The sequence below is a fragment of the Diorhabda sublineata genome, chromosome 6 (assembly GCF_026230105.1).
Source record: "Diorhabda sublineata isolate icDioSubl1.1 chromosome 6, icDioSubl1.1, whole genome shotgun sequence".
Taxonomy (NCBI): Eukaryota; Metazoa; Arthropoda; class Insecta; order Coleoptera; family Chrysomelidae; genus Diorhabda; species Diorhabda sublineata.
In genome coordinates this window covers 35,424,840-35,452,485 of record NC_079479.1, presented here as the reverse complement: position 1 = coordinate 35,452,485, position 27,646 = coordinate 35,424,840, and the positions used below count along the sequence as shown (strand labels likewise).

The window sequence follows — 27,646 nt, the reverse complement described above, 5'->3', positions numbered from 1 at the left end:
GTGTTTAATTCAAAAATATTAAAATTTTTGCCAATTATTATTTAAGTGATTTTCAATATTTTTTATTTTATCAAAATTTTTAGGAAATTCAATTTTCCAAAGGATTTTTCCAACACAATATACCTCAATTTTGCCAACGAGATGTTTAAATGGTACATTTAATATACAGGGTGATTTTTACCAGTCAGTTTTTAAAAATCAATTTATGTCAACAAATATCCCAATTTTTGGGTTACACCCTGTATATTTTCAATGTATGATAACTGGAAACATTAAAATTCGACAAAAAACCCAAAATTAAATTGTCAAATAGTTCGAATAGCGACATATTCACCTAAAAGTGGATAAACGTAGTAGGAAAACAACGGAATGAATGACAGAATCAACAACGGATTGACAACTTGCATCTGATCCGGTAAAATTGTATAAAATCCAATATTTCCATCCATACGAACCGCCTGGAAAGTCCAACCGGAGCCTTGTTGATCGTACAGCGCCCAAAAAATTGGCAGAGGTAGATACAGGACCATGACATGTAGAGCGGATTTTATATCGGAAACTAATTTCTTCCCATATTGTTCTTCGGCGTAATCCAACCAATGATCCTTCTTATTGGCACATTTCGTGTATTTTCGACTGATGGCGTGCTGTAAGAATTCACAAAAATTAACAGTACGTCCTACAACCCCCCCAAAAAAAACATATGAAACCTCCCCGGTAACTATATTTTTCTAACACCCCCGGTACTAACAGTCTTGATTAATTTAATATGGGTTTGAATGGAAATTTATTGGATTGTATGTCGAGTATGAACGGACTATATAATATTTAATTGTGAAAAAAAAAATAATAAAAAAATTAATACCGATATGCATTTTGCGGCTTGTACTATTACATTCCCTTCGGGTTTTTTTATTCTGTATAGTGGTCGTCCTGCGGCAAAAATAACTAAAATAAAAATGAATAGACTATAATTTATTTAGGACCATTCTTATAGTCCATTCACCAACGGTATTAATAGAATGTTACCCCAACACTTTTACCGATAAAATCGATTCGTATTAGTTTGGAATTAACGTTTTCTCGCCCCGTTTATCAAAATTTATATCTACGCGATGCTCTTAAGGGGTGACAACCACCCCTTCTCATAAAATCGGGCAAATAAATATTTCATGAAGTAAATAGCGCATGGATTGATAATATAAATATTGAATAGTACATGTCTAATATTCCTTCATATTTCAGAATGGAAATTGTGGTTTTTTAAACAAATTAACCCCCAGAAATTCCACCCTTAAGGCTAATTTTGAAGAAAAAAATCGTTTTCGACAACTTAAAATTGTAAAAACCCTAAGAACAAGTTTTTTTTTACATTGAAATTACTTCAAACCATGTCTTAAACTGCTTCTTCTTTATAATTATCAAGTGTCATCCCTTAAAAACCACCCCTATTCCCATAAAAATTCTATAAGCAGGTTTTTTTACATTAAAAGTGCTTCAAATTGTGAAATAAATACATGAACATGTTTTAAACTGTTTCTTTATTAAATTTATTAAACTTCACCCCTAAAAACCACCCCTAGTTGCTTAAAACTTGTGAAAATCCTACAAACTCGTTTTTTATTCATTAAAATTGCCTGAAACTATGAAATAAATATATAAACATGTTTTAAACTGTTTCTTTATTAAATTTATAAAGTTTCTTCCCTTAAAAACCACCCCTATTCGAATAAAAATTATAAAAATCCCACAAGCAGGTTTTTTTACATTAAAATTGCTTCAAACTATGAAATAATTACACGAACATGTTCTAAACAGTTCTTTATTAATGTTTTAAACTGTTTCTTTAATAAATTTATTGAATTTCACCCCTAAAAACCACCCCTAGTTGCATAAAACTTGTGAAAATCCTACAAACTCGTTTTTTATTTATTAAAATGGCCTGAAACTATGAAATAAATATATAAACATGTTTTAAACTGTTTCTTTATTAAATTTATAAAGTTTCTTCCCTTAAAAACCACCCCTATTCGGATAAAAATTATAAAAATCAAATAAGCAGGTTATTTTACATTAAAAGTGCTTCAAACTATGAAATAAATACACGAACACGTTTTAAACTGTTCTTTATTAATATTTTAAACTGTTTCTTTAATAAATTTATTGAATTTCACCCCTAAAAACCACCCCTAGTTGCATAAAACTTGTGAAAATCCTACAAACTCGTTTTTTATTTATTAAAATGGCCTGAAACTATGAAATAAATATATAAACATGTTTTAAACTGTTTCTTTATTAAATTTATAAAGTTTCTTCCCTTAAAAACCACCCCTATTCGGATAAAAATTATAAAAATCAAATAAGCAGGTTATTTTACATTAAAAGTGCTTCAAACTATGAAATAAATACACGAACACGTTTTAAACTGTTCTTTATTAATATTTTAAACTGTTTCTTTAATAAATTTATTGAATTTCACCCCTAAAAACCACCCCTAGTTGCTTAAAACTTGTGAAAATCCTACAAACTCGTTTTTTATTCATTAAAATTGCCTGAAACTATGAAATAAATATATAAACATGTTTTAAACTGTTTCTTTATTAAATTTATAAAGTTTCTTCCCTTAAAAACCACCCCTATTCGAATAAAAATTATAAAAATCCCACAAGCAGGTTTTTTTACATTAAAAGTGCTTCAAACTATGAAATAAATACACGAACATGTTCTAAACTGTTCTTTATTAATGTTTTAAACTGTTTCTTTAATAAATTTATTGAATTTCACCCCTAAAAACCACCCTTAGTTGCATAAAACTTGTGAAAATCCTACAAACTCGTTTTTTATTTATTAAAATGGCCTGAAACTATGAAATAAATATATAAACATGTTTTAAACTGTTTCTTTATTAAATTTATAAAGTTTCTTCCCTTAAAAACCACCCCTATTCGAATAAAAATTATAAAAATCCTACAAGCAGGTTTTTTTACATTAAAATTGCTTCAAACTATAAAATAAATACATGAACATGTTTCAAACTGTTTTTTTATTAAATTTATTGAATTTCACCCCTAAAAACCACCCCTAGTTGCTTAAAACTTGTGAAAATCCTACAAACTCGTTTTTTATTTATTAAAATGGCCTGAAACTATGAAATAAATATATAAACATGTTTTAAACTGTTTCTTTATTAAATTTATAAAGTTTCTTCCCTTAAAAACCACCCCTATTCGGATAAAAATTATAAAAATCAAATAAGCAGGTTATTTTACATTAAAAGTGCTTCAAACTATGAAATAAATACACGAACACGTTTTAAACTGTTCTTTATTAATATTTTAAACTGTTTCTTTAATAAATTTATTGAATTTCACCCCTAAAAACCACCCCTAGTTGCATAAAACTTGTGAAAATCCTACAAACTCGTTTTTTATTTATTAAAATGGCCTGAAACTATGAAATAAATATATAAACATGTTTTAAACTGTTTCTTTATTAAATTTATAAAGTTTCTTCCCTTAAAAACCACCCCTATTCGGATAAAAATTATAAAAATCAAATAAGCAGGTTATTTTACATTAAAAGTGCTTCAAACTATGAAATAAATACACGAACACGTTTTAAACTGTTCTTTATTAATATTTTAAACTGTTTCTTTAATAAATTTATTGAATTTCACCCCTAAAAACCACCCCTAGTTGCTTAAAACTTGTGAAAATCCTACAAACTCGTTTTTTATTCATTAAAATTGCCTGAAACTATGAAATAAATATATAAACATGTTTTAAACTGTTTCTTTATTAAATTTATAAAGTTTCTTCCCTTAAAAACCACCCCTATTCGAATAAAAATTATAAAAATCCCACAAGCAGGTTTTTTTACATTAAAAGTGCTTCAAACTATGAAATAAATACACGAACATGTTCTAAACTGTTCTTTATTAATGTTTTAAACTGTTTCTTTAATAAATTTATTGAATTTCACCCCTAAAAACCACCCTTAGTTGCATAAAACTTGTGAAAATCCTACAAACTCGTTTTTTATTTATTAAAATGGCCTGAAACTATGAAATAAATATATAAACATGTTTTAAACTGTTTCTTTATTAAATTTATAAAGTTTCTTCCCTTAAAAACCACCCCTATTCGAATAAAAATTATAAAAATCCCACAAGCAGGTTTTTTTACATTAAAATTGCTTCAAACTATGAAATAATTACACGAACATGTTCTAAACAGTTCTTTATTAATGTTTTAAACTGTTTCTTTAATAAATTTATTGAATTTCACCCCTAAAAACCACCCCTAGTTGCATAAAACTTGTGAAAATCCTACAAACTCGTTTTTTATTTATTAAAATGGCCTGAAACTATGAAATAAATATATAAACATGTTTTAAACTGTTTCTTTATTAAATTTATAAAGTTTCTTCCCTTAAAAACCACCCCTATTCGGATAAAAATTATAAAAATCAAATAAGCAGGTTATTTTACATTAAAAGTGCTTCAAACTATGAAATAAATACACGAACACGTTTTAAACTGTTCTTTATTAATATTTTAAACTGTTTCTTTAATAAATTTATTGAATTTCACCCCTAAAAACCACCCCTAGTTGCATAAAACTTGTGAAAATCCTACAAACTCGTTTTTTATTTATTAAAATGGCCTGAAACTATGAAATAAATATATAAACATGTTTTAAACTGTTTCTTTATTAAATTTATAAAGTTTCTTCCCTTAAAAACCACCCCTATTCGAATAAAAATTATAAAAATCCCACAAGCAGGTTTTTTTACATTAAAAGTGCTTCAAACTATGAAATAAATACACGAACATGTTCTAAACTGTTCTTTATTAATGTTTTAAACTGTTTCTTTAATAAATTTATTGAATTTCACCCCTAAAAACCACCCTTAGTTGCATAAAACTTGTGAAAATCCTACAAACTCGTTTTTTATTTATTAAAATGGCCTGAAACTATGAAATAAATATATAAACATGTTTTAAACTGTTTCTTTATTAAATTTATAAAGTTTCTTCCCTTAAAAACCACCCCTATTCGGATAAAAATTATAAAAATCAAATAAGCAGGTTATTTTACATTAAAAGTGCTTCAAACTATGAAATAAATACACGAACACGTTTTAAACTGTTCTTTATTAATATTTTAAACTGTTTCTTTAATAAATTTATTGAATTTCACCCCTAAAAACCACCCCTAGTTGCTTAAAACTTGTGAAAATCCTACAAACTCGTTTTTTATTCATTAAAATTGCCTGAAACTATGAAATAAATATATAAACATGTTTTAAACTGTTTCTTTATTAAATTTATAAAGTTTCTTCCCTTAAAAACCACCCCTATTCGAATAAAAATTATAAAAATCCCACAAGCAGGTTTTTTTACATTAAAAGTGCTTCAAACTATGAAATAAATACACGAACATGTTCTAAACTGTTCTTTATTAATGTTTTAAACTGTTTCTTTAATAAATTTATTGAATTTCACCCCTAAAAACCACCCTTAGTTGCATAAAACTTGTGAAAATCCTACAAACTCGTTTTTTATTTATTAAAATGGCCTGAAACTATGAAATAAATATATAAACATGTTTTAAACTGTTTCTTTATTAAATTTATAAAGTTTCTTCCCTTAAAAACCACCCCTATTCGAATAAAAATTATAAAAATCCCACAAGCAGGTTTTTTTACATTAAAATTGCTTCAAACTATGAAATAATTACACGAACATGTTCTAAACAGTTCTTTATTAATGTTTTAAACTGTTTCTTTAATAAATTTATTGAATTTCACCCCTAAAAACCACCCCTAGTTGCATAAAACTTGTGAAAATCCTACAAACTCGTTTTTTATTTATTAAAATGGCCTGAAACTATGAAATAAATATATAAACATGTTTTAAACTGTTTCTTTATTAAATTTATAAAGTTTCTTCCCTTAAAAACCACCCCTATTCGGATAAAAATTATAAAAATCAAATAAGCAGGTTATTTTACATTAAAAGTGCTTCAAACTATGAAATAAATACACGAACACGTTTTAAACTGTTCTTTATTAATATTTTAAACTGTTTCTTTAATAAATTTATTGAATTTCACCCCTAAAAACCACCCCTAGTTGCATAAAACTTGTGAAAATCCTACAAACTCGTTTTTTATTTATTAAAATGGCCTGAAACTATGAAATAAATATATAAACATGTTTTAAACTGTTTCTTTATTAAATTTATAAATTTTCTTCCCTTAAAAACCACCCCTATTCGAATAAAAATTATAAAAATCCCACAAGCAGGTTTTTTTACATTAAAAGTGCTTCAAACTATGAAATAAATACACGAACATGTTCTAAACTGTTCTTTATTAATGTTTTAAACTGTTTCTTTAATAAATTTATTGAATTTCACCCCTAAAAACCACCCTTAGTTGCATAAAACTTGTGAAAATCCTACAAACTCGTTTTTTATTTATTAAAATGGCCTGAAACTATGAAATAAATATATAAACATGTTTTAAACTGTTTCTTTATTAAATTTATAAAGGTTCTTCCCTTAAAAACCACCCCTATTCGAATAAAAATTATAAAAATCCTACAAGCAGGTTTTTTTACATTAAAATTGCTTCAAACTATAAAATAAATACATGAACATGTTTCAAACTGTTTCTTTATTAAATTTATTGAATTTCACCCCTAAAAACCACCCCTAGTTGCTTAAAACTTGTGAAAATCCTACAAACTCGTTTTTTATTTATTAAAATGGCCTGAAACTATGAAATAAATATATAAACATGTTTTAAACTGTTTCTTTATTAAATTTATAAAGTTTCTTCCCTTAAAAACCACCCCTATTCGAATAAAAATTATAAAAATCCTACAAGCAGGTTTTTTTACATTAAAATTGCTTCAAACTATAAAATAAATACACGAACATGTTCTAAACTGTTCTTTATTAATGTTTTAAACTGTTTCTTTAATAAATTTATTGAATTTCACCCCTAAAAACCACCCTTAGTTGCATAAAACTTGTGAAAATCCTACAAACTCGTTTTTTATTTATTAAAATGGCCTGAAACTATGAAATAAATATATAAACATGTTTTAAACTGTTTCTTTATTAAATTTATAAAGTTTCTTCCCTTAAAAACCACCCCTATTCGAATAAAAATTATAAAAATCCTACAAGCAGGTTTTTTTACATTAAAATTGCTTCAAACTATAAAATAAATACATGAACATGTTTTAAATTGTTTCTTTATTAAATTTATAAAGTTTCTTCCCTTAAAAACCACCCCTATTCGGATAAAAATTATAAAAATCAAATAAGCAGGTTATTTTACATTAAAAGTGCTTCAAACTATGAAATAAATACACGAACATGTTCTAAACTGTTCTTTATTAATGTTTTAAACTGTTTCTTTAATAAATTTATTGAATTTCACCCCTAAAAACCACCCCTAGTTGCATAAAACTTGTGAAAATCCTACAAACTCGTTTTTTATTTATTAAAATGGCCTGAAACTATGAAATAAATATATAAACATGTTTTAAACTGTTTCTTTATTAAATTTATAAAGTTTCTTCCCTTAAAAACCACCCCTATTCGGATAAAAATTATAAAAATCAAATAAGCAGGTTATTTTACATTAAAAGTGCTTCAAACTATGAAATAAATACACGAACACGTTTTAAACTGTTCTTTATTAATATTTTAAACTGTTTCTTTAATAAATTTATTGAATTTCACCCCTAAAAACCACCCCTAGTTGCTTAAAACTTGTGAAAATCCTACAAACTCGTTTTTTATTCATTAAAATTGCCTGAAACTATGAAATAAATATATAAACATGTTTTAAACTGTTTCTTTATTAAATTTATAAAGTTTCTTCCCTTAAAAACCACCCCTATTCGAATAAAAATTATAAAAATCCCACAAGCAGGTTTTTTTACATTAAAAGTGCTTCAAACTATGAAATAAATACACGAACATGTTCTAAACTGTTCTTTATTAATGTTTTAAACTGTTTCTTTAATAAATTTATTGAATTTCACCCCTAAAAACCACCCTTAGTTGCATAAAACTTGTGAAAATCCTACAAACTCGTTTTTTATTTATTAAAATGGCCTGAAACTATGAAATAAATATATAAACATGTTTTAAACTGTTTCTTTATTAAATTTATAAAGTTTCTTCCCTTAAAAACCACCCCTATTCGAATAAAAATTATAAAAATCCTACAAGCAGGTTTTTTTACATTAAAATTGCTTCAAACTATAAAATAAATACATGAACATGTTTCAAACTGTTTCTTTATTAAATTTATTGAATTTCACCCCTAAAAACCACCCCTAGTTGCTTAAAACTTGTGAAAATCCTACAAACTCGTTTTTTATTTATTAAAATGGCCTGAAACTATGAAATAAATATATAAACATGTTTTAAACTGTTTCTTTATTAAATTTATAAAGTTTCTTCCCTTAAAAACCACCCCTATTCGGATAAAAATTATAAAAATCAAATAAGCAGGTTATTTTACATTAAAAGTGCTTCAAACTATGAAATAAATACACGAACATGTTCTAAACTGTTCTTTATTAATGTTTTAAACTGTTTCTTTAATAAATTTATTGAATTTCACCCCTAAAAACCACCCTTAGTTGCATAAAACTTGTGAAAATCCTACAAACTCGTTTTTTATTTATTAAAATGGCCTGAAACTATGAAATAAATATATAAACATGTTCTAAACTGTTCTTTATCAATATTTTAAACTGTTTATTTCATAAATTTATTAAATTTCACCCCTAGTTGCATAAAAATTGTGAAAATTATACTTGAATTTCACATTTTTGAGGTTAGTTTTCATTTATCGATCCCCACCCCCGAGAAATTGTGGTAACTTCTAACCCTTAAACGGAATTTCATGATAATCTGTGTTGTCAGACAAAATTGCTATCAAAAAACCGTCAGTGACTGGACTATTATGAGATACGAGTATAGATAAAAATGTATCAAATAATTAGGTTACATTTCACTTATTATCCAAAATAGATGAAAAAAAAATATATTTTTTTATAGTATAAAAATCAATATTTACCTATAGAAATAATCATAAGGATCCCAGGCACCGCGAAAGCTAAAGGAAAACAACTCTCGTTACCGAAACAATGGACGTTGTTCCTCAAAACTGGTGTTAAGAACGTAGAAATCAAACTTCCCGCGTTAATTGCGAAATAAAACAACGAAAAGAACGTGGCAAATTGTAATTCTTGTTGCGGCAGAACGAACTGGTCACCGCCGAACGCCGAAACGCAAGGTTTTATACCTCCAGTGCCTAGGGCTATAAGTAGCAGCCCTATTATCGAAAACTCCTTAAAAAAATTAATTTATTTAATCGATAAATCGATCATCAATCGGGTTTAGACTATTGATTATTATAATGTAGTTAGCAGACATTGAATGAAATCGAAAACTGTTCTATTTCACATGTGATCTATACGTGAACGATTTGCTGCCAATTGGAATCGATTATAAATTGACGTAACGTCGAGTGTAGTGTGTGTTAATCAAAGAAATACGTTTTTTACTGATAATATATTTATGCTAATAAAAATACTGAATGCGTATGGAATATTAACTCTTATGCAAGGAACAATTAAAATCCATTTTTTATTTTCTTAATATTTATTTATCCGTTTAATTACGGAACGTATTTTCTTTTTCAAATGTGTTCTACATAACCTTACAATTATCGACTGACACGATTTCTATTTTATCGGCATGTAGCGCAGTCGAATTCGTAATCAAAGAAATACGTTTTTTTTTTACACATAATAATAATATGAAATTATTATACTGAGTGTATTATTACTACGTGACTATCATTTAGTTTGACATGCCGAACATTTTGGATTAAGTAAATTATAGAGTAAAATATATACGAGGAGAGTTTTGAATCGATGTAAACGTACAGGGTTTTTCAAAATTTTGGTAAAATAAGAAATATATTTGATAAATACAAGGTTTCGAAGATACAAGGTTTTTTAGAATTATGGTACATTCAATAATCTTATGGCTTTAAATACAGGGCTTTTCAAAATTACGGTACAATAAAAAATATATTTTCGGAAATACAGGATTTTTCAGAATTATGATGCATCAAAAGATGTATGTATTGAAATACAGGGTTTTTCAGGAATATGCAACAATAAAAAAGTATATGGTTTCTACAGGGTTTTTTAAAATAAACGTACAAAAAAATTTACGTTTAAATAAAGGGTTTTTCATGATCATGATGAATCAAAAGTAGTATGTGTTCAAATACAGGGTTTTTCAGGAATATGCAACAAATAAAAAGTATATGGTTTATACAGGGTTTTTAAAAATAAGTGTACAATAAAAATTTACGTTTAAATACAGGGTTTTTCAGGATCATGATGAATCCAAAGTAGTATTGTGTTGAAATACAGGGTTTTTCAGGAATATGCAACAATAAAAATTTACGTTTAAATACAGGGTTTTTCATGATCATGATGAATCAAAAGTAGTATGTGTTGAAATACAGGGGTTTTCAGGAATATGCAACAATAAAAAAGTATATGGTTTATACAGGGTTTTAAAAAATAAGTGTACAATAAAAATTGACGTTTAAATACAGGGTTTTTCAGGATCATGATGAATCCAAAGTAGTATGTATTGAAATACAGGGTTTTTCAGGAATATGCAACAATAAAAAAGTATATGCTTTATACACGGTTTTTTAAAATATGTGTACAATAAAAAATTACGTTTAAATACAGGGGTTTTCAGGATCATGATGAATCAAAAGTAGTATTGTGTTGAAATACAGGGTTTTAAAGGAATATGCAACAATAGAAAAGTTTATGGTTTATACAGGGTTTTTTAAAATAAGTGCACAATAAAAATTTACGTTTAAATACAGGGTTTTCCAGGATTATGATGAATCAAAAGTGGTATGTGTTGAAATACAGGGTTTTTCAAGATTTTGGTACAATAAAAATTGCCAATACAGCTTTACCGAAATGTTATGAGAAGTTTAACAGATATTTTGAAATTCAGCCCTTAATAACATGTATATTGTTTCTACATGTAAATTTTCGAACAATGCGGATACACACTTTCAATAGATAATATCAAATCAATTGTATACTCGAGAAAAACTCTTGAGATTATTATCCAAGTCGCTTGATTCAAAAAAAAATTGTTAAACGTACTTAAATCGATTACCAGCATTTAGTTCATAAAATTGAAAAATAATTATCATTATCAACCATGTTGAGGAAAGTTTTTACATACTCGAGTGAATTTTTATAATTGAAACCACTCAGCTGTGCCAGACAACATTGCAAAGTTCAAAACACTGAAATTGACGCTGCAATTACGATCTGGTCCTTCGAGCCTTCATTAAATCCGGCTCGAAGGACCAGACAACGTAATTGCGAGTTATGGTCAATAGTTTTTGACAGAAAGATCTGTCAACGCGTTGACAAAATGTTAAATTGACAGGATCTAATAATGATCTGTCAAATTTTGACGTAATTGAATATATTTCGGGGATCAAAAATTTCGAAAAATGATAATTTTACATGATGATTACGTAATATGACGACGAGGATTGAAGGAGAGATTTATATGTGAGGAAATATACAGGGTGTGTTGGAAAAATAATTAGAATACCTTTTTGGGAAGTCCTATGGGATCTGTGGCGGACAAGGCCAGCAGCACGCTTCCCCCCGCGTATACCATGGAAACGTACAAAATGGTGTTGAATTTGCCCAAAAAACTGTCCGATAAAATGGCGCCGAGCACCGGAAAAAAATACACAAACATCGTGAATGTGTGGTAGATAATTTTTGCATCGGCTTCAGAATAAAAAAGTATATTGGTGAGGTAAATAACGAGAATTGCTGAAAAAAAAAATGACGTACATATAAAGATATAACTATAGTATATACAGTGTTAGTCGAATTTACTCACCCGCGAGATCGGTACTTTCGACCGACACTGTATATACTAAATGAAATTTGTAAATACTCACTTCGCATCCCATAGTAACTGAAGCGTTCGCAAAATTCATTGCTGACGATGAAAAATACTGATTTGGGATACGGCAGTTTCTGCAAAAAAAATTTAGTAAAAAAGGTAGCGCTGAGTTTACATTTACCTTAAAAAGGGTAGCGCAGTAGGTCTACATTAAGCTTAAAAAAAGGTAGCGCGGAGTGAACAATTAGGTAAAAAAGGTAGCGCGAAGTCTACATTTAAATTAGAAAAGGTAGCGCGAAGTTTACATTCAACTTAAAAAAGGTAGCGCGGATTCTATATTTAGGTAAAAAGGTAGCGCGGAGTGTACAATTAGGTAAAAAAGGTAGCGCGAAGTCTACATTTAACTTAAAAAGGTAGCGCGCAGTTTACATTTAACTTAAAAAAGGTAGCGCGGATTCTATATTTAGGTAAAAAAATAGCGCGGAGTGTACAATTAGGTAAAAAAGGTAGCGCGGAGTGTACAATTAGTAAAAAAGGTAGCGCGAAGTCTACATTTAACTTAAAAAGGTAGCGCGGAGTATAGTACATATTTAGCTTAAAAAAAGGTAGCGCGGAGTATAGTACATATTTAGCTTAAAAAAAGGTAGCGCGGAGTGTACAATTAGGTAAAAAAGGTAGCGCGAAGTCTACATTTAAATTAGAAAAGGTAGCGCGAAGTTTACATTCAACTTAAAAAAGGTAGCGCGGATTCTACATTTAGGTAAAAAGGTAGCGCGGAGTGTACAATTAGGTAAAAAAGGTAGCGCGAAGTCTACATTTAAATTAGAAAAGGTAGCGCGAAGTTTACATTCAACTTAAAAAAGGTAGCGCGGATTCTATATTTAGGTAAAAAGGTAGCGCGGAGTGTACAATTAGGTAAAAAAGGTAGCGCGAAGTCTACATTTAAATTAGAAAAGGTAGCGCGAAGTTTACATTCAACTTAAAAAAGGTAGCGCGGATTCTATATTTAGGTAAAAAGGTAGCGCGGAGTGTACAATTAGGTAAAAAAGGTAGCTCGAAGTGTACAATTAGGTAAAAAAGGTAGCGCGAAGTCTACATTTAACTTAAAAAGGTAGCGCGGAGTATAGTACATATTTAGCTTAAAAAAAGGTAGCGCGGAGTGTACATTTAACTTAGAAAAGGTAGCGCGAAGTCTACATTTAACTTAAAAAGGTAGCGCGGAGTATAGTACATATTTAGCTTAAAAAAAAGGTAGCGCGGAGTATAGTACATATTTAGCTTAAAAAAAGGTAGCGCGGAGTGTACAATTAGGTAAAAAAGGTAGCGCGAAGTCTACATTTAACTTAAAAAAGGTAGCGCGGATTCTATATTTAGGTAAAAAGGTAGCGCGGAGTGTACAATTAGGTAAAAAAGGTAGCGCGAAGTCTACATTTAACTTAAAAAGGTAGCGCAGAGTATAGTACATATTTAGCTTAAAAAAAGGTAGCGCGGAGTATAGTACATATTCAGCTTAAAAAAAGATGGCGCGGAGTGTACAATTAGGTAAAAAAGGTAGCGCGAAGTCTACATTTAAATTAGAAAAGGTAGCGCGAAGTTTACATTTAACTTAAAAAGGTAGCGCGGAGTATAGTATAAATTTAGCTTAAAAAAAGGTAGCGCGGAGTCTAAATTTAGATAAAAAGGTAGCGCGAAGTATAGTATACATTTAGCTTAAAAAAAGGTAGCGCGGAGTGTACAATTAGGTAAAAAAGGTAGCGCGAAGTCTACATTTAACTTAAAAAGGTAGCGCGGAGTATAGTACATATTTAGCTTAAAAAAAGGTAGCGCGGAGTATAGTACATATTTAGCTTAAAAAAAGGTAGCGCGGAGTATAGTACATATTCAGCTTAAAAAAAGGTAGCGCGGAGTATAGTACATATTCAGCTTAAAAAAAGATGGCGCGAAGTCTACATTTAAATTAGAAAAGGTAGCGCGAAGTTTACATTTAACTTAAAAAGGTAGCGCGGAGTATAGTACATATTTAGCTTAAAAAAAGGTAGCGCGGAGTCTAAATTTAGATAAAAAGGTAGCGCGAAGTATAGTATACATTTAGCTTAAAAAAAGGTAGCGCGGAGTGTGCAATTAGGTAAAAAAGGTAGCGCGAAGTTTATATTTAACTTAAAAAGGTAGCGCGGAGTATAGTACATATTTAGCTTAAAAAAAGGTAGCGCGGAGTCTAAAGTTAGGTAAAAAGGTAGCGCGGAGTATAGTATATATTTAGCTTAAAAAAAGGTAGCGCGGAGTGTACATTTAACTTAAAAAAGGTAGCGCAAAGTTTACATTTAACTTAGAAAAGGGTAGCGCGATACCTACATGTAGATTAAAACGGGTAACGAGAATTCTAAATTTAGGTTAAACAGGGTAGCGCGAAGTTTATATTTAGGTAGAAAAGGTAACGCTTTCCGGAAAAATTATACCAGAATATCAACAAGGTCATAGGTTGTTGAAATATATTTTGTAAAGTACGCGAAAAAGCGTAAAACATTTGAATATAGTAATAAATCAAAAATATCCAGAATTATTTCTGTATTATTCGATATATGAACTGTTTGTGGACCCTGTATTAGATACGGTATTTTTCTAATGACAAAAAATGTATTACTTACAGAAATATTGATTGAAAATTGAAAATAAATTAATAGTTACAGGAAAGGGTAGCGCGTATTTGATTTTGGTTAAAAAAGGTAACGACTTATGCTCAAATTTCGAGAAATTAGACTAAAATATCAATAATAACGTCAAAAATCGTGAAAATTTTGTAACGCAGTAACTAGATTTAAATATCGAAATAAATGAAATGAAAATATCAAGTACTAATTGTTTATTAATCAATGTATCAACTTTTTAAACACTCTATATCTTTTTTTAATGACAGTTGTGCTGTGTACTACATAAATGGTAATTAAACATCAATAATATATTAATTAGTAACCTAAAAGTGTAGCGCGAAATCAACATTTAGATACAAAAAGGTAGCGCTTTTTTAAAAAATAGATTTGCATATATATGCAGGTCAAAAATAAAGTGTACCGTTGAAATTAATTTTATAAAACACGTGAAAATTAGTAAATAAATAATATATGAAAAATCAAATACTATTTCGTTAAAATTTAACGTATTTTGGACATTCTGTATATATTTATGATCTGTTTTTAACGACAAAACTGTTATGTATTCCAGAAATGTTAATAAACATTGAAAATAGCAACATATATTAATTGGCAATCAAAAATGGTAGCGCTTAATTAATTTTTATTGAAAAAAGGTAGCGATTTATGCATAATTTCCAGGAAATTAGACGTAGACATCAACAATAAGGTCAAGCGTCGTCAAAACTCAATGAAATAACATGAAATGTAAATTGAATTTTAAAAAGGATAAAAAAAACTTATCACGTGTTTATCGTCTAATGTATCAACTTTTTGAACACCCCGTATGTAGATACGATCATTTTATATTGACAAAAGTGTTTTTAGCCATAGAAATTTCGATTAAACATTAAAAATATAAACATATATTAATTTACAATCGAAAAAGGTAGCGCGAAGTTAATTTTCGTTAAAAAAAGGTAACGATTTTACACAAATAATTTAAAACTAGACTTATACTTCAACAATAAAGTCGGGCATCGTTGTAATTTTGTTATTTTTAATAATAAAAGAACATAACTGTCGATTACTTGAAAAAGAAAAGAAAAATACTTATCACGTGTTTATCGTCTAATGTATCAACTTTTTGAACACCCCGTATGTAGATACGATCATTTTATATTGACAAAAGTGTTTTTAGCCATAGAAATTTCGATTAAACATTAAAAATATAAACATATATTAATTTACAATCGAAAAAGGTAGCGCGAAGTTAATTTTCGTTAAAAAAAGGTAACGATTTTACACAAATAATTTAAAACTAGACTTATACTTCAACAATAAAGTCGGGCATCGTTGTAATTTTGTTATTTTTAATAATAAAAGAACATAACTGTCGATTACTTGAAAAAGAAAAGAAAAATACTTATCACGTGTTTATCGTCTAATGTATCAACTTTTTGAACACCCCGTATGTAGATACGGTCATTTTACATTGACAAAAGTGTTTTTAGCCATAGAAATTTCGATTAAACATTAAAAATATAAACATATATTAATTTACAATCGAAAAAGGTAGCGCGAAGTTAATTTTCGTTAAAAAAAGGTAACGATTTTACACAAATAATTTAAAACTAGACTTATACTTCAACAATAAAGTCGGGCATCGTTGTAATTTTGTTATTTTTAATAATAAAAGAACATAACTGTCGATTACTTGAAAAAGAAAAGAAAAATACTTATCACGTGTTTATCGTCTAATGTATCAACTTTTTGAACACCCCGTATGTAGATACGGTCATTTTACATTGACAAAAGTGTTTTTAGCCATAGAAATTTCGATTAAACATTAAAAATATAAACATATATTAATTTACAATCGAAAAAGGTAGCGCGAAGTTAATTTTCGTTAAAAAAAGGTAACGATTTTACACAAATAATTTAAAACTAGACTTATACTTCAACAATAAAGTCGGGCATCGTTGTAATTTTGTTATTTTTAATAATAAAAGAACATAACTGTCGATTACTTGAAAAAGAAAAGAAAAATACTTATCACGTGTTTATCGTCTAATGTATCAACTTTTTGAACACCCCGTATGTAGATACGGTCATTTTACATTGACAAAAGTGTTTTTAGCCATAGAAATTTCGATTAAACATTAAAAATATAAACATATATTAATTTACAATCGAAAAAGGTAGCGCGAAGTTAATTTTCGTTAAAAAAAGGTAACGATTTTACACAAATAATTTAAAACTAGACTTATACTTCAACAATAAAGTCGGGCATCGTTGTAATTTTGTTATTTTTAATAATAAAAGAACATAACTGTCGATTACTTGAAAAAGAAAAGAAAAATACTTATCACGTGTTTATCGTCTAATGTATCAACTTTTTGAACACCCCGTATGTAGATACGATCATTTTATATTGACAAAAGTGTTTTTAGCCATAGAAATTTCGATTAAACATTAAAAATATAAACATATATTAATTTACAATCGAAAAAGGTAGCGCGAAGTTAATTTTCGTTAAAAAAAGGTAACGATTTTACACAAATAATTTAAAACTAGACTTATACTTCAACAATAAAGTCGGGCATCGTTGTAATTTTGTTATTTTTAATAATAAAAGAACATAACTGTCGATTACTTGAAAAAGAAAAGAAAAATACTTATCACGTGTTTATCGTCTAATGTATCAACTTTTTGAACACCCCGTATGTAGATACGGTCATTTTATATTGACAAAAGTGTTTTTAGCCATAGAAATTTCGATTAAACATTAAAAATATAAACATATATTAATTTACAATCGAAAAAGGTAGCGCGAAGTTAATTTTCGTTAAAAAAAGGTAACGATTTTACACAAATAATTTAAAACTAGACTTATACTTCAACAATAAAGTCGGGCATCGTTGTAATTTTGTTATTTTTAATAATAAAAGAACATAACTGTCGATTACTTGAAAAAGAAAAGAAAAATACTTATCACGTGTTTATCGTCTAATGTATCAACTTTTTGAACACCCCGTATGTAGATACGGTCATTTTACATTGACAAAAGTGTTTTTAGCCATAGAAATTTCGATTAAACATTAAAAATATAAACATATATTAATTTACAATCGAAAAAGGTAGCGCGAAGTTAATTTTCGTTAAAAAAAGGTAACGATTTTACACAAATAATTTAAAACTAGACTTATACTTCAACAATAAAGTCGGGCATCGTTGTAATTTTGTTATTTTTAATAATAAAAGAACATAACTGTCGATTACTTGAAAAAGAAAAGAAAAATACTTATCACGTGTTTATCGTCTAATGTATCAACTTTTTGAACACCCCGTATGTAGATACGATCATTTTATATTGACAAAAGTGTTTTTAGCCATAGAAATTTCGATTAAACATTAAAAATATAAACATATATTAATTTACAATCGAAAAAGGTAGCGCGAAGTTAATTTTCGTTAAAAAAAGGTAACGATTTTACACAAATAATTTAAAACTAGACTTATACTTCAACAATAAAGTCGGGCATCGTTGTAATTTTGTTATTTTTAATAATAAAAGAACATAACTGTCGATTACTTGAAAAAGAAAAGAAAAATACTTATCACGTGTTTATCGTCTAATGTATCAACTTTTTGAACACCCCGTATGTAGATACGATCATTTTATATTGACAAAAGTGTTTTTAGCCATAGAAATTTCGATTAAACATTAAAAATATAAACATATATTAATTTACAATCGAAAAAGGTAGCGCGAAGTTAATTTTCGTTAAAAAAAGGTAACGATTTTACACAAATAATTTAAAACTAGACTTATACTTCAACAATAAAGTCGGGCATCGTTGTAATTTTGTTATTTTTAATAATAAAAGAACATAACTGTCGATTACTTGAAAAAGAAAAGAAAAATACTTATCACGTGTTTATCGTCTAATGTATCAACTTTTTGAACACCCCGTATGTAGATACGATCATTTTATATTGACAAAAGTGTTTTTAGCCATAGAAATTTCGATTAAACATTAAAAATATAAACATATATTAATTTACAATCGAAAAAGGTAGCGCGAAGTTAATTTTCGTTAAAAAAAGGTAACGATTTTACACAAATTATTTAAAACTAGACTTATACTTCAACAATAAAGTCGGGCATCGTTGTAATTTTGTTATTTTTAATAATAAAAGAACATAACTGTCGATTACTTGAAAAAGAAAAGAAAAATACTTATCACGTGTTTATCGTCTAATGTATCAACTTTTTGAACACCCCGTATGTAGATACGATCATTTTATATTGACAAAAGTGTTTTTAGCCATAGAAATTTCGATTAAACATTAAAAATATAAACATATATTAATTTACAATCGAAAAAGGTAGCGCGAAGTTAATTTTCGTTAAAAAAAGGTAACGATTTTACACAAATTATTTAAAACTAGACTTATACTTCAACAATAAAGTCGGGCATCGTTGTAATTTTGTTATTTTTAATAATAAAAGAACATAACTGTCGATTACTTGAAAAAGAAAAGAAAAATACTTATCACGTGTTTATCGTCTAATGTATCAACTTTTTGAACACCCCGTATGTAGATACGATCATTTTATATTGACAAAAGTGTTTTTAGCCATAGAAATTTCGATTAAACATTAAAAATATAAACATATATTAATTTACAATCGAAAAAGGTAGCGCGAAGTTAATTTTCGTTAAAAAAAGGTAACGATTTTACACAAATTATTTAAAACTAGACTTATACTTCAACAATAAAGTCGGACATCGTTGGAATTTTCTTTTTTTTTTTTATAAAAGAACATAACTGTCGATTACTTGAAAAAGAAAAGAAAAATACTTATCACGTGTTTATCGTCTAATGTATCAACTTTTTGAACACCCCGTATGTAGATACGATCATTTTATATTGACAAAAGTGTTTTTAGCCATAGAAATTTCGATTAAACATTAAAAATATAAACATATATTAATTTACAATCGAAAAAGGTAGCGCGAAGTTAATTTTCGTTAAAAAAAGGTAACGATTTTTCCATAACTTGTACGTATTATCGAACCTTACCTGTTCCTTTTTCAATGTCATCTCTCGAATATATTAAAAATGAATATAAAAACACAACTGACAACTAATTGTTCAACAAAAAAAAGTTTTCGTATCACAATAATGTTAGATAGAAAAAAACTCGCACTATATTATATTTCGGTAGGTAGTTTTGTATATATGTCGCACGAATGTTATGATTGCATCATTCTTTTTGTAATTGTCAGTGAAACTTTCGAATCGAGGCGGTGATTCGTCAAGAAACAAATAAATTTACTACCTTCGACTCTGGTAAACGACTGACTGACAAGTCCCTGCTACAACAATTCGGTTAACCGCATCCATTGTGGCAATCGAAAAGTAAATCTGCTCTTAAAATTATGAAAGATTATTGTGATTACGGAAATGTCGTAAAAATTATTATCAATTTACAGGTGTCTTAAAACAAAAATAAATCTTTTAATTAGTAGAAATCATAAAATTTATCAACAAAACGAACCAGTTTTACTTTTTTCAATTATTTCAGGTATGAATATAACAGAAAACAAAAAATTACGTATTTAAATTATATAAAAACATCGATTTTCTTGTTATAAATGCGATCTGGTTGGACAAACATCACAATATTCGAAAAATAGATTAAAATGACATCAATGCGATAAAACAATGAATTGGTTTTAAAAAACGGTGAAATACTAAAAATCGTGTATGGAAAATAGAGAATTTATAGAAATGTAGTATACAGGGTGTTGCATTAATAGATAAACATCTTTAGATTAGTGAAAACGATAAAATTCATCAACAAAACGAAGAGGTTTCGTTTTTTTTAATTATTTTAGGTATGAATATAATAGAAAACAAAAAATTACGTTTATAAATAATTTAAAAACATCACTTTCCTTGTAATAAATGCGATGTGGTAGGACAAACATCACAATATTCTAAAAATTTTGTCAAAAGATGGCTCTCGTTCATTAATTTTGGTCGAAAAATGGTCTCACAACCTTAATTTTGTCAAAAGGTGGGTCTCATTCATTGATTTTGGTCGAAAAATTGTCTCATAACCTTAATTTTGTCAAAAGATGGCTCTCATTCATTAATTTTGGTCGAAAAATGGTCTCACAACCTTAATTTTGTCAAAAGATGGCTCTCATTCATTAATTTTGGTCGAAAAATGGTCTCACAACCTTAATTTTGTCAAAAGGTGGGTCTCATTCATTGATTTTGGTCGAAAAATTGTCTCACAACTTTAATTTTGTCAAAAGATGGCTCTCATTCATTGATTTTGGTCGAAAAATTGTCTCACGACCTTAATTTTGTCAAAAGATGGCTCTCATTCATTTATTTTGGTCGAAAAATGGTCTCACAACCTTAATTTTGTCAAAAGATGGCTCTCATTCATTAATTTTGGTCGAAAAATTGTCTCATAACCTTAATTTTGTCAAAAGATGGCTCTCATTCATTTATTTTGGTCGAAAAATTGTCTCACAACCTTAATTTTGTCAAAAGATGGCTCTCATTCATTAATTTTGGTCGAAAAATTGTCTCACAACCTTAATTTTGTCAAAAGATGGCTCTCATTCATTAATTTTGGTCGAAAAATTGTCTCACGACCTTAATTTTGTCAAAAGATGGCTCTCATTCATTTATTTTGGTCGAAAAATGGTCTCACAACCTTAATTTTGTAAAAAGATGGGTCTCATTCATTGATTTTGGTCGAAAAATTGTCTCACAACCTTAATTTTGTCAAAAGGTGGGTCTCATTCATTGATTTTGGTCGAAAAATTGTCTCACAACCTTAATTTTGTAAAAAGATGGGTCTCATTCATTGATTTTGGTCGAAAAATTGTCTCATAACCTTAATTTTGTCAAAAGATGGCTCTCATTCATTAATTTTGGTCGAAAAATGGTCTCACAACCTTAATTTTGTCAAAAGGTGGCTCTCATTCATTGATTTTGGTCGAAAAATTGTCTCACAACCTTAATTTTGTCAAAAGGTGGGTCTCATTCATTGATTTTGGTCGAAAAATTGTCTCACAACTTTAATTTTGTCAAAAGATGGCTCTCATTCATTGATTTTGATCGAAGAACTGCGTTTTCTCGTTATAAACATTAAAAAATTGGGTTTTCCATCCTGACTTTGATAAAAAAATTGCCTCCCAACATAAATTTTGTCAAAAGATGACTTTCCTCCAATCAGTTTCATCAGAAAATGCATTTTTCTTACTTAATTACTTTTCTAAATCCAATATACTCGGAAATTGGATAAGCGCTGACATTGGTAATCAGATTGAGTTCGGAAAAATTTCAGACAACCCTCGTAAAATACATCGGTATTTATCGGATCTAAACGTGTCAGTAGAACCAGTAATATAAAAAAAAATTTATCGGTCGTTCATATTTCTGGGTATTTCCACATTTAATTAAACTACTACACAATTAAGATTGTGCAGAAAGTAATTTAGCGAGTTGTGCAATTATGAAACTAATCAATAATATTGGGGAAAATTAGACGCAATTCTTATACTGCTGAAAAAGCAAATTTTATTATCACTTATCACCATTTGATATTTTTAAACAGAATATCAAAGAAATAAAACGTTAACAGTGCAACCCTGAAGTTTTAAGAGAAAGAATTTTGATTGATAAACGAGGGAGGTCGCAAAAATAACTTTAACCCCGCCCATCTGTGGAAATGGCCGACAGCTCCCTCCTCCTTTTATCGTAAGATGGCATTTTTTGGTGAAAAATTATTAAATAGAGACGAGTGTGTAAACAGATGTATTGTCATGACGAAAAACCCAGACTACAGTCGGCTACAAATCGGGTCAACACTTTATTCAAGTCAGAATTCAAACTAAAGCCAATTTCATATGTAAATTAACTAAACAATATTGAATTTATCACTTTTACATAAATTTTTATCTACAAACCCAACATTTTGTTTAACCCTGTATAAATTTGAACAACACTGTATAATATCCGAGAATGTAACAAGCTACAAAACATTGATGCAGATATTTTAAAATAATACCGATTTTCCAACTATCGACATTGTTTATAGTAAATGACCTCTTATAGTTGAATTTCAATAATGCATAACTAATGTTGCAATTAAAAAATAATTAGCGTGGTTATCATTCGATCAGAACTCAAAATAATTCCAATAATTCACAAAGAAAAACAAAATGAATATAACCTATCTAACCCTATCCCTTATACATAAATTATTTCTAATTCCCCATGTATATATAACCTTGACATTCAAGCATATATTATTACCTGCGTCAGATCTTAAAAATTATTTTTTCATAAACATATTCATGTAGTTGTGTTTTTAACGACCTTTATAACAAATTTTGCAAATTATAGTCTAGTATCATAACCGCCATTTTGATAATACCACTGGATATTTAGAAATAACAAATCAATTTACCTCTTTATATTCTTCGGTGTTATATGGAGAATATCCATTTTCGGTTCCTGTAAAAATTTTCTATTTTCAAAACTACGGAACAAAACTGTTTATACTTATATTTATATTATACGAAAATTGGCGCGACTATAATAAACAAATAACAATTGTAATGATCTTCTATCTTTATCTTACTCGTTTATCAAACAAAGACAGGGATATAGTGACATAGATGAAGGGAAAACATAGAGGTCTCTTCAATGAGAAATAGAGGAATCATTTCTATGTCAAAAATGTATTTATTTCGACGTATAAAATAAAATTTGCAATTAAATTCAGGTATTATGCTAAATATTTAGCACAACTTGATAACCTTTTCACAAATTGACGTAACTGATATTAAAAAATTATTGAGAAACGATAGTAAATTCTAAAGCATTTAGTACAAGGTTGATTATGTCGGGTGGAATATTTGCATTGGCGTACAATGTAATTTAATTCTTATTAATATTAAAATGTTTACAATTAAAATTAATAGTATATCAAAAGTTAGTTGAATATATACTTGTAATCGGAAACTAGTGTTTGTTTCGTAACAATTGAATAATTAAGTTAATTCGTAAAACAGTGTTGCCATATCTTAAAATTTTTCCCGTTTTCTAACACAACTAAATATATTTCATAGTAGCATTGTGGACGGCCAATGGACGTTGAGCCTTCAGATAGGCCCGTCGTGTACTAAATATTGACTTCTATTGCTTATTACAATAGTTTATATAAAAGAATTGAATGCTGGATAATATTTATGAATCGTCTACTGTTATTTAAAATGAAATTTCTACTTGTCCTTTCTAAAACCTCATGGCAACGCTGTACTGCAATATCGTTGGTATTATGACAGCTGCAACGTTGAGACAATTGGGCTCATTGTTTTTTTGAAAATTTCAATTTAGATTGCAAAATTAGATATCGTCAAGTGGTTATGAATACATATCATATCGTTTTCACAATGTACTATTGATATTTTGATATAAATGTTGAAAGTAAATTACACAAAACATTCATTTAGATCTAATCTATAATATCGAAATGTATTGATTATAATCCAAGTCTCAAAAGTTAATCAATCAAACTTGATGTAATGATCCCATTATAAATTTTATGAAATATTTTAAAACATTTGTTAAGCCATCTCATCATCAGTCTTCACATTTCAAAATTATTTATAATCTCACAGGGTGTTCCAGAATGCTGTGACATTTCAAAGTAAATTTAAAACATTTTATTGCACATTTGGAATCAGCTCGACTTCTCCATTACAATATTATAACCCAGAAAATAATGTAAATTAGTACTTTGATTCACTCTGTATCAGATTATTAACTAAATAAATAATTTTTCAAAAGTTTTAATACTATTTGAAAGCTTTGGCTCTCCATTATTGAATTTCTTTCACATTATACAGAGTATTGAACTTGTTACTTTTTGTTAGTAAAGATGCAATAAAATATAGAGTATTTCATTGAAAAAAATATGGAAAAACTTGTAATTCTGTAAAGAATTTTAAAATTCGAGGACTAATGACGACTATAACAAATTTTCTAAACCATATCTCGAAAGGACAATAAACGCACTATCACACTAATTAATCACCCTGTATGTAATGAACGATCATAAATCTTATAATCATTAGAACAACATCACTTTTTTCTTCTTATTATCTAATAAAAACTTTAAAACAAAATAAACATTCGTTTTTCTTTGCAAAACAAAATGCATTTCCATTTCCTACAATCCACCTACACTATGTACACAACTTTATTAGAAACTATAGTTATTGCGGGTTCTGGTGGGTAAGATTAAGGGTGAAATTGCACTTTATCACTTATTAAATATATGTAAACTGCAATAAACTAAAGTTATGACCGTAATAATTGGCGCCTAATTTTTTTCACCCTGTCATCCGTCACCGTTCACTGTCATCGGGAGTTTATGGCCTCGATTGTGAAAGAGACCAACCAACACTGGGTTGTAATGTCCTGATTTTAGAAAAGGGCGTTACCCAATGCTTATTCTTTAATCTAACAATTTATTTCGTTCAAATATCTCCCTTTCCTCTTATTCTAAAATCTAAATGAATATATACCCTAAATAATATATGAAGATGCAATGCCTCAATGGCGCGAAAAGGTTTCGACTTTATCGACGAGGAACGCGGCTAAATTAAAAATCCAAGAAATATGTACAGTTTACAAGCATATTATTATTTATTCAATTTTGATAATTCGAAATGAAATAACACCTAGTTACATAATATTTATGTTTGATTAATTTCACAACTGGGCCAACGATTTTTAAAATATTCAATTTATATTTAATAAAACGGGATTTAATCTCAGGTCATATAAAATTAAGGCCAATATTCGTTCATGAACCTATCAATTTTTATCAATCAACTTTTCGTCGTATTGCGAATATTGTGCAAAATCACTTAAGACGTAATGGACTTTGAAACGTAAAAACGTTTCACGTTTTTATGTACCAAATTTATCTACGCGGTTATATAACTCGAAAATACCAGTTTTTTGAAATTAACTCGAATCAATAAAAACCTAAAATCAAAACGAATAATCGAGAAAATCATATAAAAACGTTTAAGAAGAATAGCTAATTGACTCGACTGAATAAAATCTGCTGGTCGCTAACGACACACGAGAATAATCAGCTGGGGTCTAACAGGGTCGTATCCAGGTCAACTAAATCGTTTCTATAAATTCGTAACAGATTTAAATTGCGAAAACTGTAGATTTCTTTTTCTGATTTTAATATCTCAAAACCATCTTCATAATGAGAGGTCTTTGTTTTTATTGAGTATATTTTTTTGGTAAGAAAAAAATCTCAATCGAAAAGGGACCTTAAATAATGAAATTTCTGTTCTTTATAAAAAATTTCTTATTGTTATGAAACACCTCGCGGTTCTCTGAGCTCTATTGGACGATGTGCTTGCAGTTTAGAGCTATGGTGGCCTCTACCAACATAGGTATGTAAGGTCTCACCACTACAGAGAAGCCAGGTGGTCAAAACGTACTATTAGAACTTCATTATCAGTACTATTTCTAATAAAACAATAAAAACAATTTATATAGAACAAAGGAGACTGAATATTTCACATTTAATACCAAAAACAACAACCAATTATGTTATTTGCGGCTTGTGAGATTTTGAACCCAATGCTTTGAGAATTTTTCATTGAAATTATACGAAAATATGAAACAGAAAACTTGAATATTGTTTTTAATAAAAACATACCGTTGTTTTCCTCCATTTTTTTTTTTATAAATAAAAACACTCAACTCCCCTGTAGAGTATTGAACTTACTGTGAAAATAAAAAAGTTTCTATTAATATTATCAATCTTATCAGCGTATACAAATAGGGAGGGGCAAATACTTATGCTATTGTTGAATTTTATTACCGCATTTCAAATCAATACGAATAGGATTGTTATACTTTATGTCCAAGGTGACCTTCTTTTAAATTTGGTTATTTTTTTCTTTAGTATAAATAAAGCCTCCATCAAGTATAGTAGGATACTAAAATTCTTCTTTATAAAATAGAATAAAAATATACGTAGTACGGCTCTGTCTATAAATTCGAAAACAAAACAATATTATCAATCTAACAAGAACTGCAATAATAAACATTTAGATATCTTGTGAGAAAATATATAATCAAATATTGAAATATTATAATTTAATCGACAACGTAGTAAAAATTATTATTTTCTCATTGTAAACCTGCTAAATCGCTTTAAAGTATTTCTACAGAAGAAACAAAAAACTTTTCGTTACTTAGCTAGAAGTACTAGAAGTCTAGTAAGCAAAATGTAAAATAACAACTGTTTTTGTTATATTGTGTTTATCAATTGAATAACTAAACAAATTATCAATCAATTAAAAAAAACTATCATCAAATCTCTTACGGAAACGAAGCACAAACTTTTCTTCTTCTTTTGTTTTGAATCAACAAAAACAGTTTAGTAGAAATTAGAAACAATAAATCTCACAAAAACAAAACCACACAGTTATTGTCGTTATTTATCTTTTTTCGATAATTACACGAACTCGGAATAACTACACAAACCGTTAATTATTGAGAGCACTAAGTGACAGCTACAAAAACTAAATACAAAATGGTGGCAACATTAGATATAGCCGCGAAAATTTAATTTTAGTTTTATTCATTATACTTTTTCATACACTGTCAGTTTTAATTTGAAGTATCTTTTTTTCTCGGAGGTATTCAGAAGTCATTTCACATCAAAAACGGATTTAGCAGGTTTCGAATCGACGATATATAGAATTCAAAGTTTATTACTACCACATTACGTAAATAAAACATCGATTATAACAATCAATATATAAATCGATTCTAATAATTGAAGACTTCAATATTATGCAACCAATTTTACAACTAGCAACAAGTGTTGTATGTATCCTCCCTAAACTTTTAAATTATC

At 28.2% G+C, this 27,646-nt stretch overlaps 1 protein-coding gene across 5 annotated transcripts in view; it reads right to left on the bottom strand.

The window, feature by feature from the left end:
• LOC130445097 (peptide transporter family 1-like) overlaps positions 1-27,323 on the bottom strand; it is a 31,598-nt gene extending 4,275 nt beyond the window's left edge. The window contains exons 1-7 of one of the 5 annotated variants that reach the window (XM_056780601.1): positions 27,110-27,323; positions 23,150-23,196; positions 12,072-12,150; positions 11,711-11,940; positions 9,111-9,384; positions 866-948; positions 335-647 (exon numbers count right to left, since the gene is read on the bottom strand). In XM_056780601.1, the coding sequence (XP_056636579.1) occupies positions 335-647; positions 866-948; positions 9,111-9,384; positions 11,711-11,940; positions 12,072-12,078 (907 nt within the window). In that variant the 5' untranslated portion in view covers positions 12,079-12,150; positions 23,150-23,196; positions 27,110-27,323. Of the gene's footprint in view, positions 1-334; positions 648-865; positions 949-9,110; positions 9,385-11,710; positions 11,941-12,071; positions 12,151-19,734; positions 20,479-23,149; positions 23,197-26,437; positions 26,513-27,109 lie in introns of those variants that run through there. The other 4 variants (XM_056780596.1, XM_056780599.1, XM_056780598.1 and 1 more) reach the window with 4 other exon arrangements.
• Between the last annotated feature and the right edge of the window lie 323 nt (positions 27,324-27,646).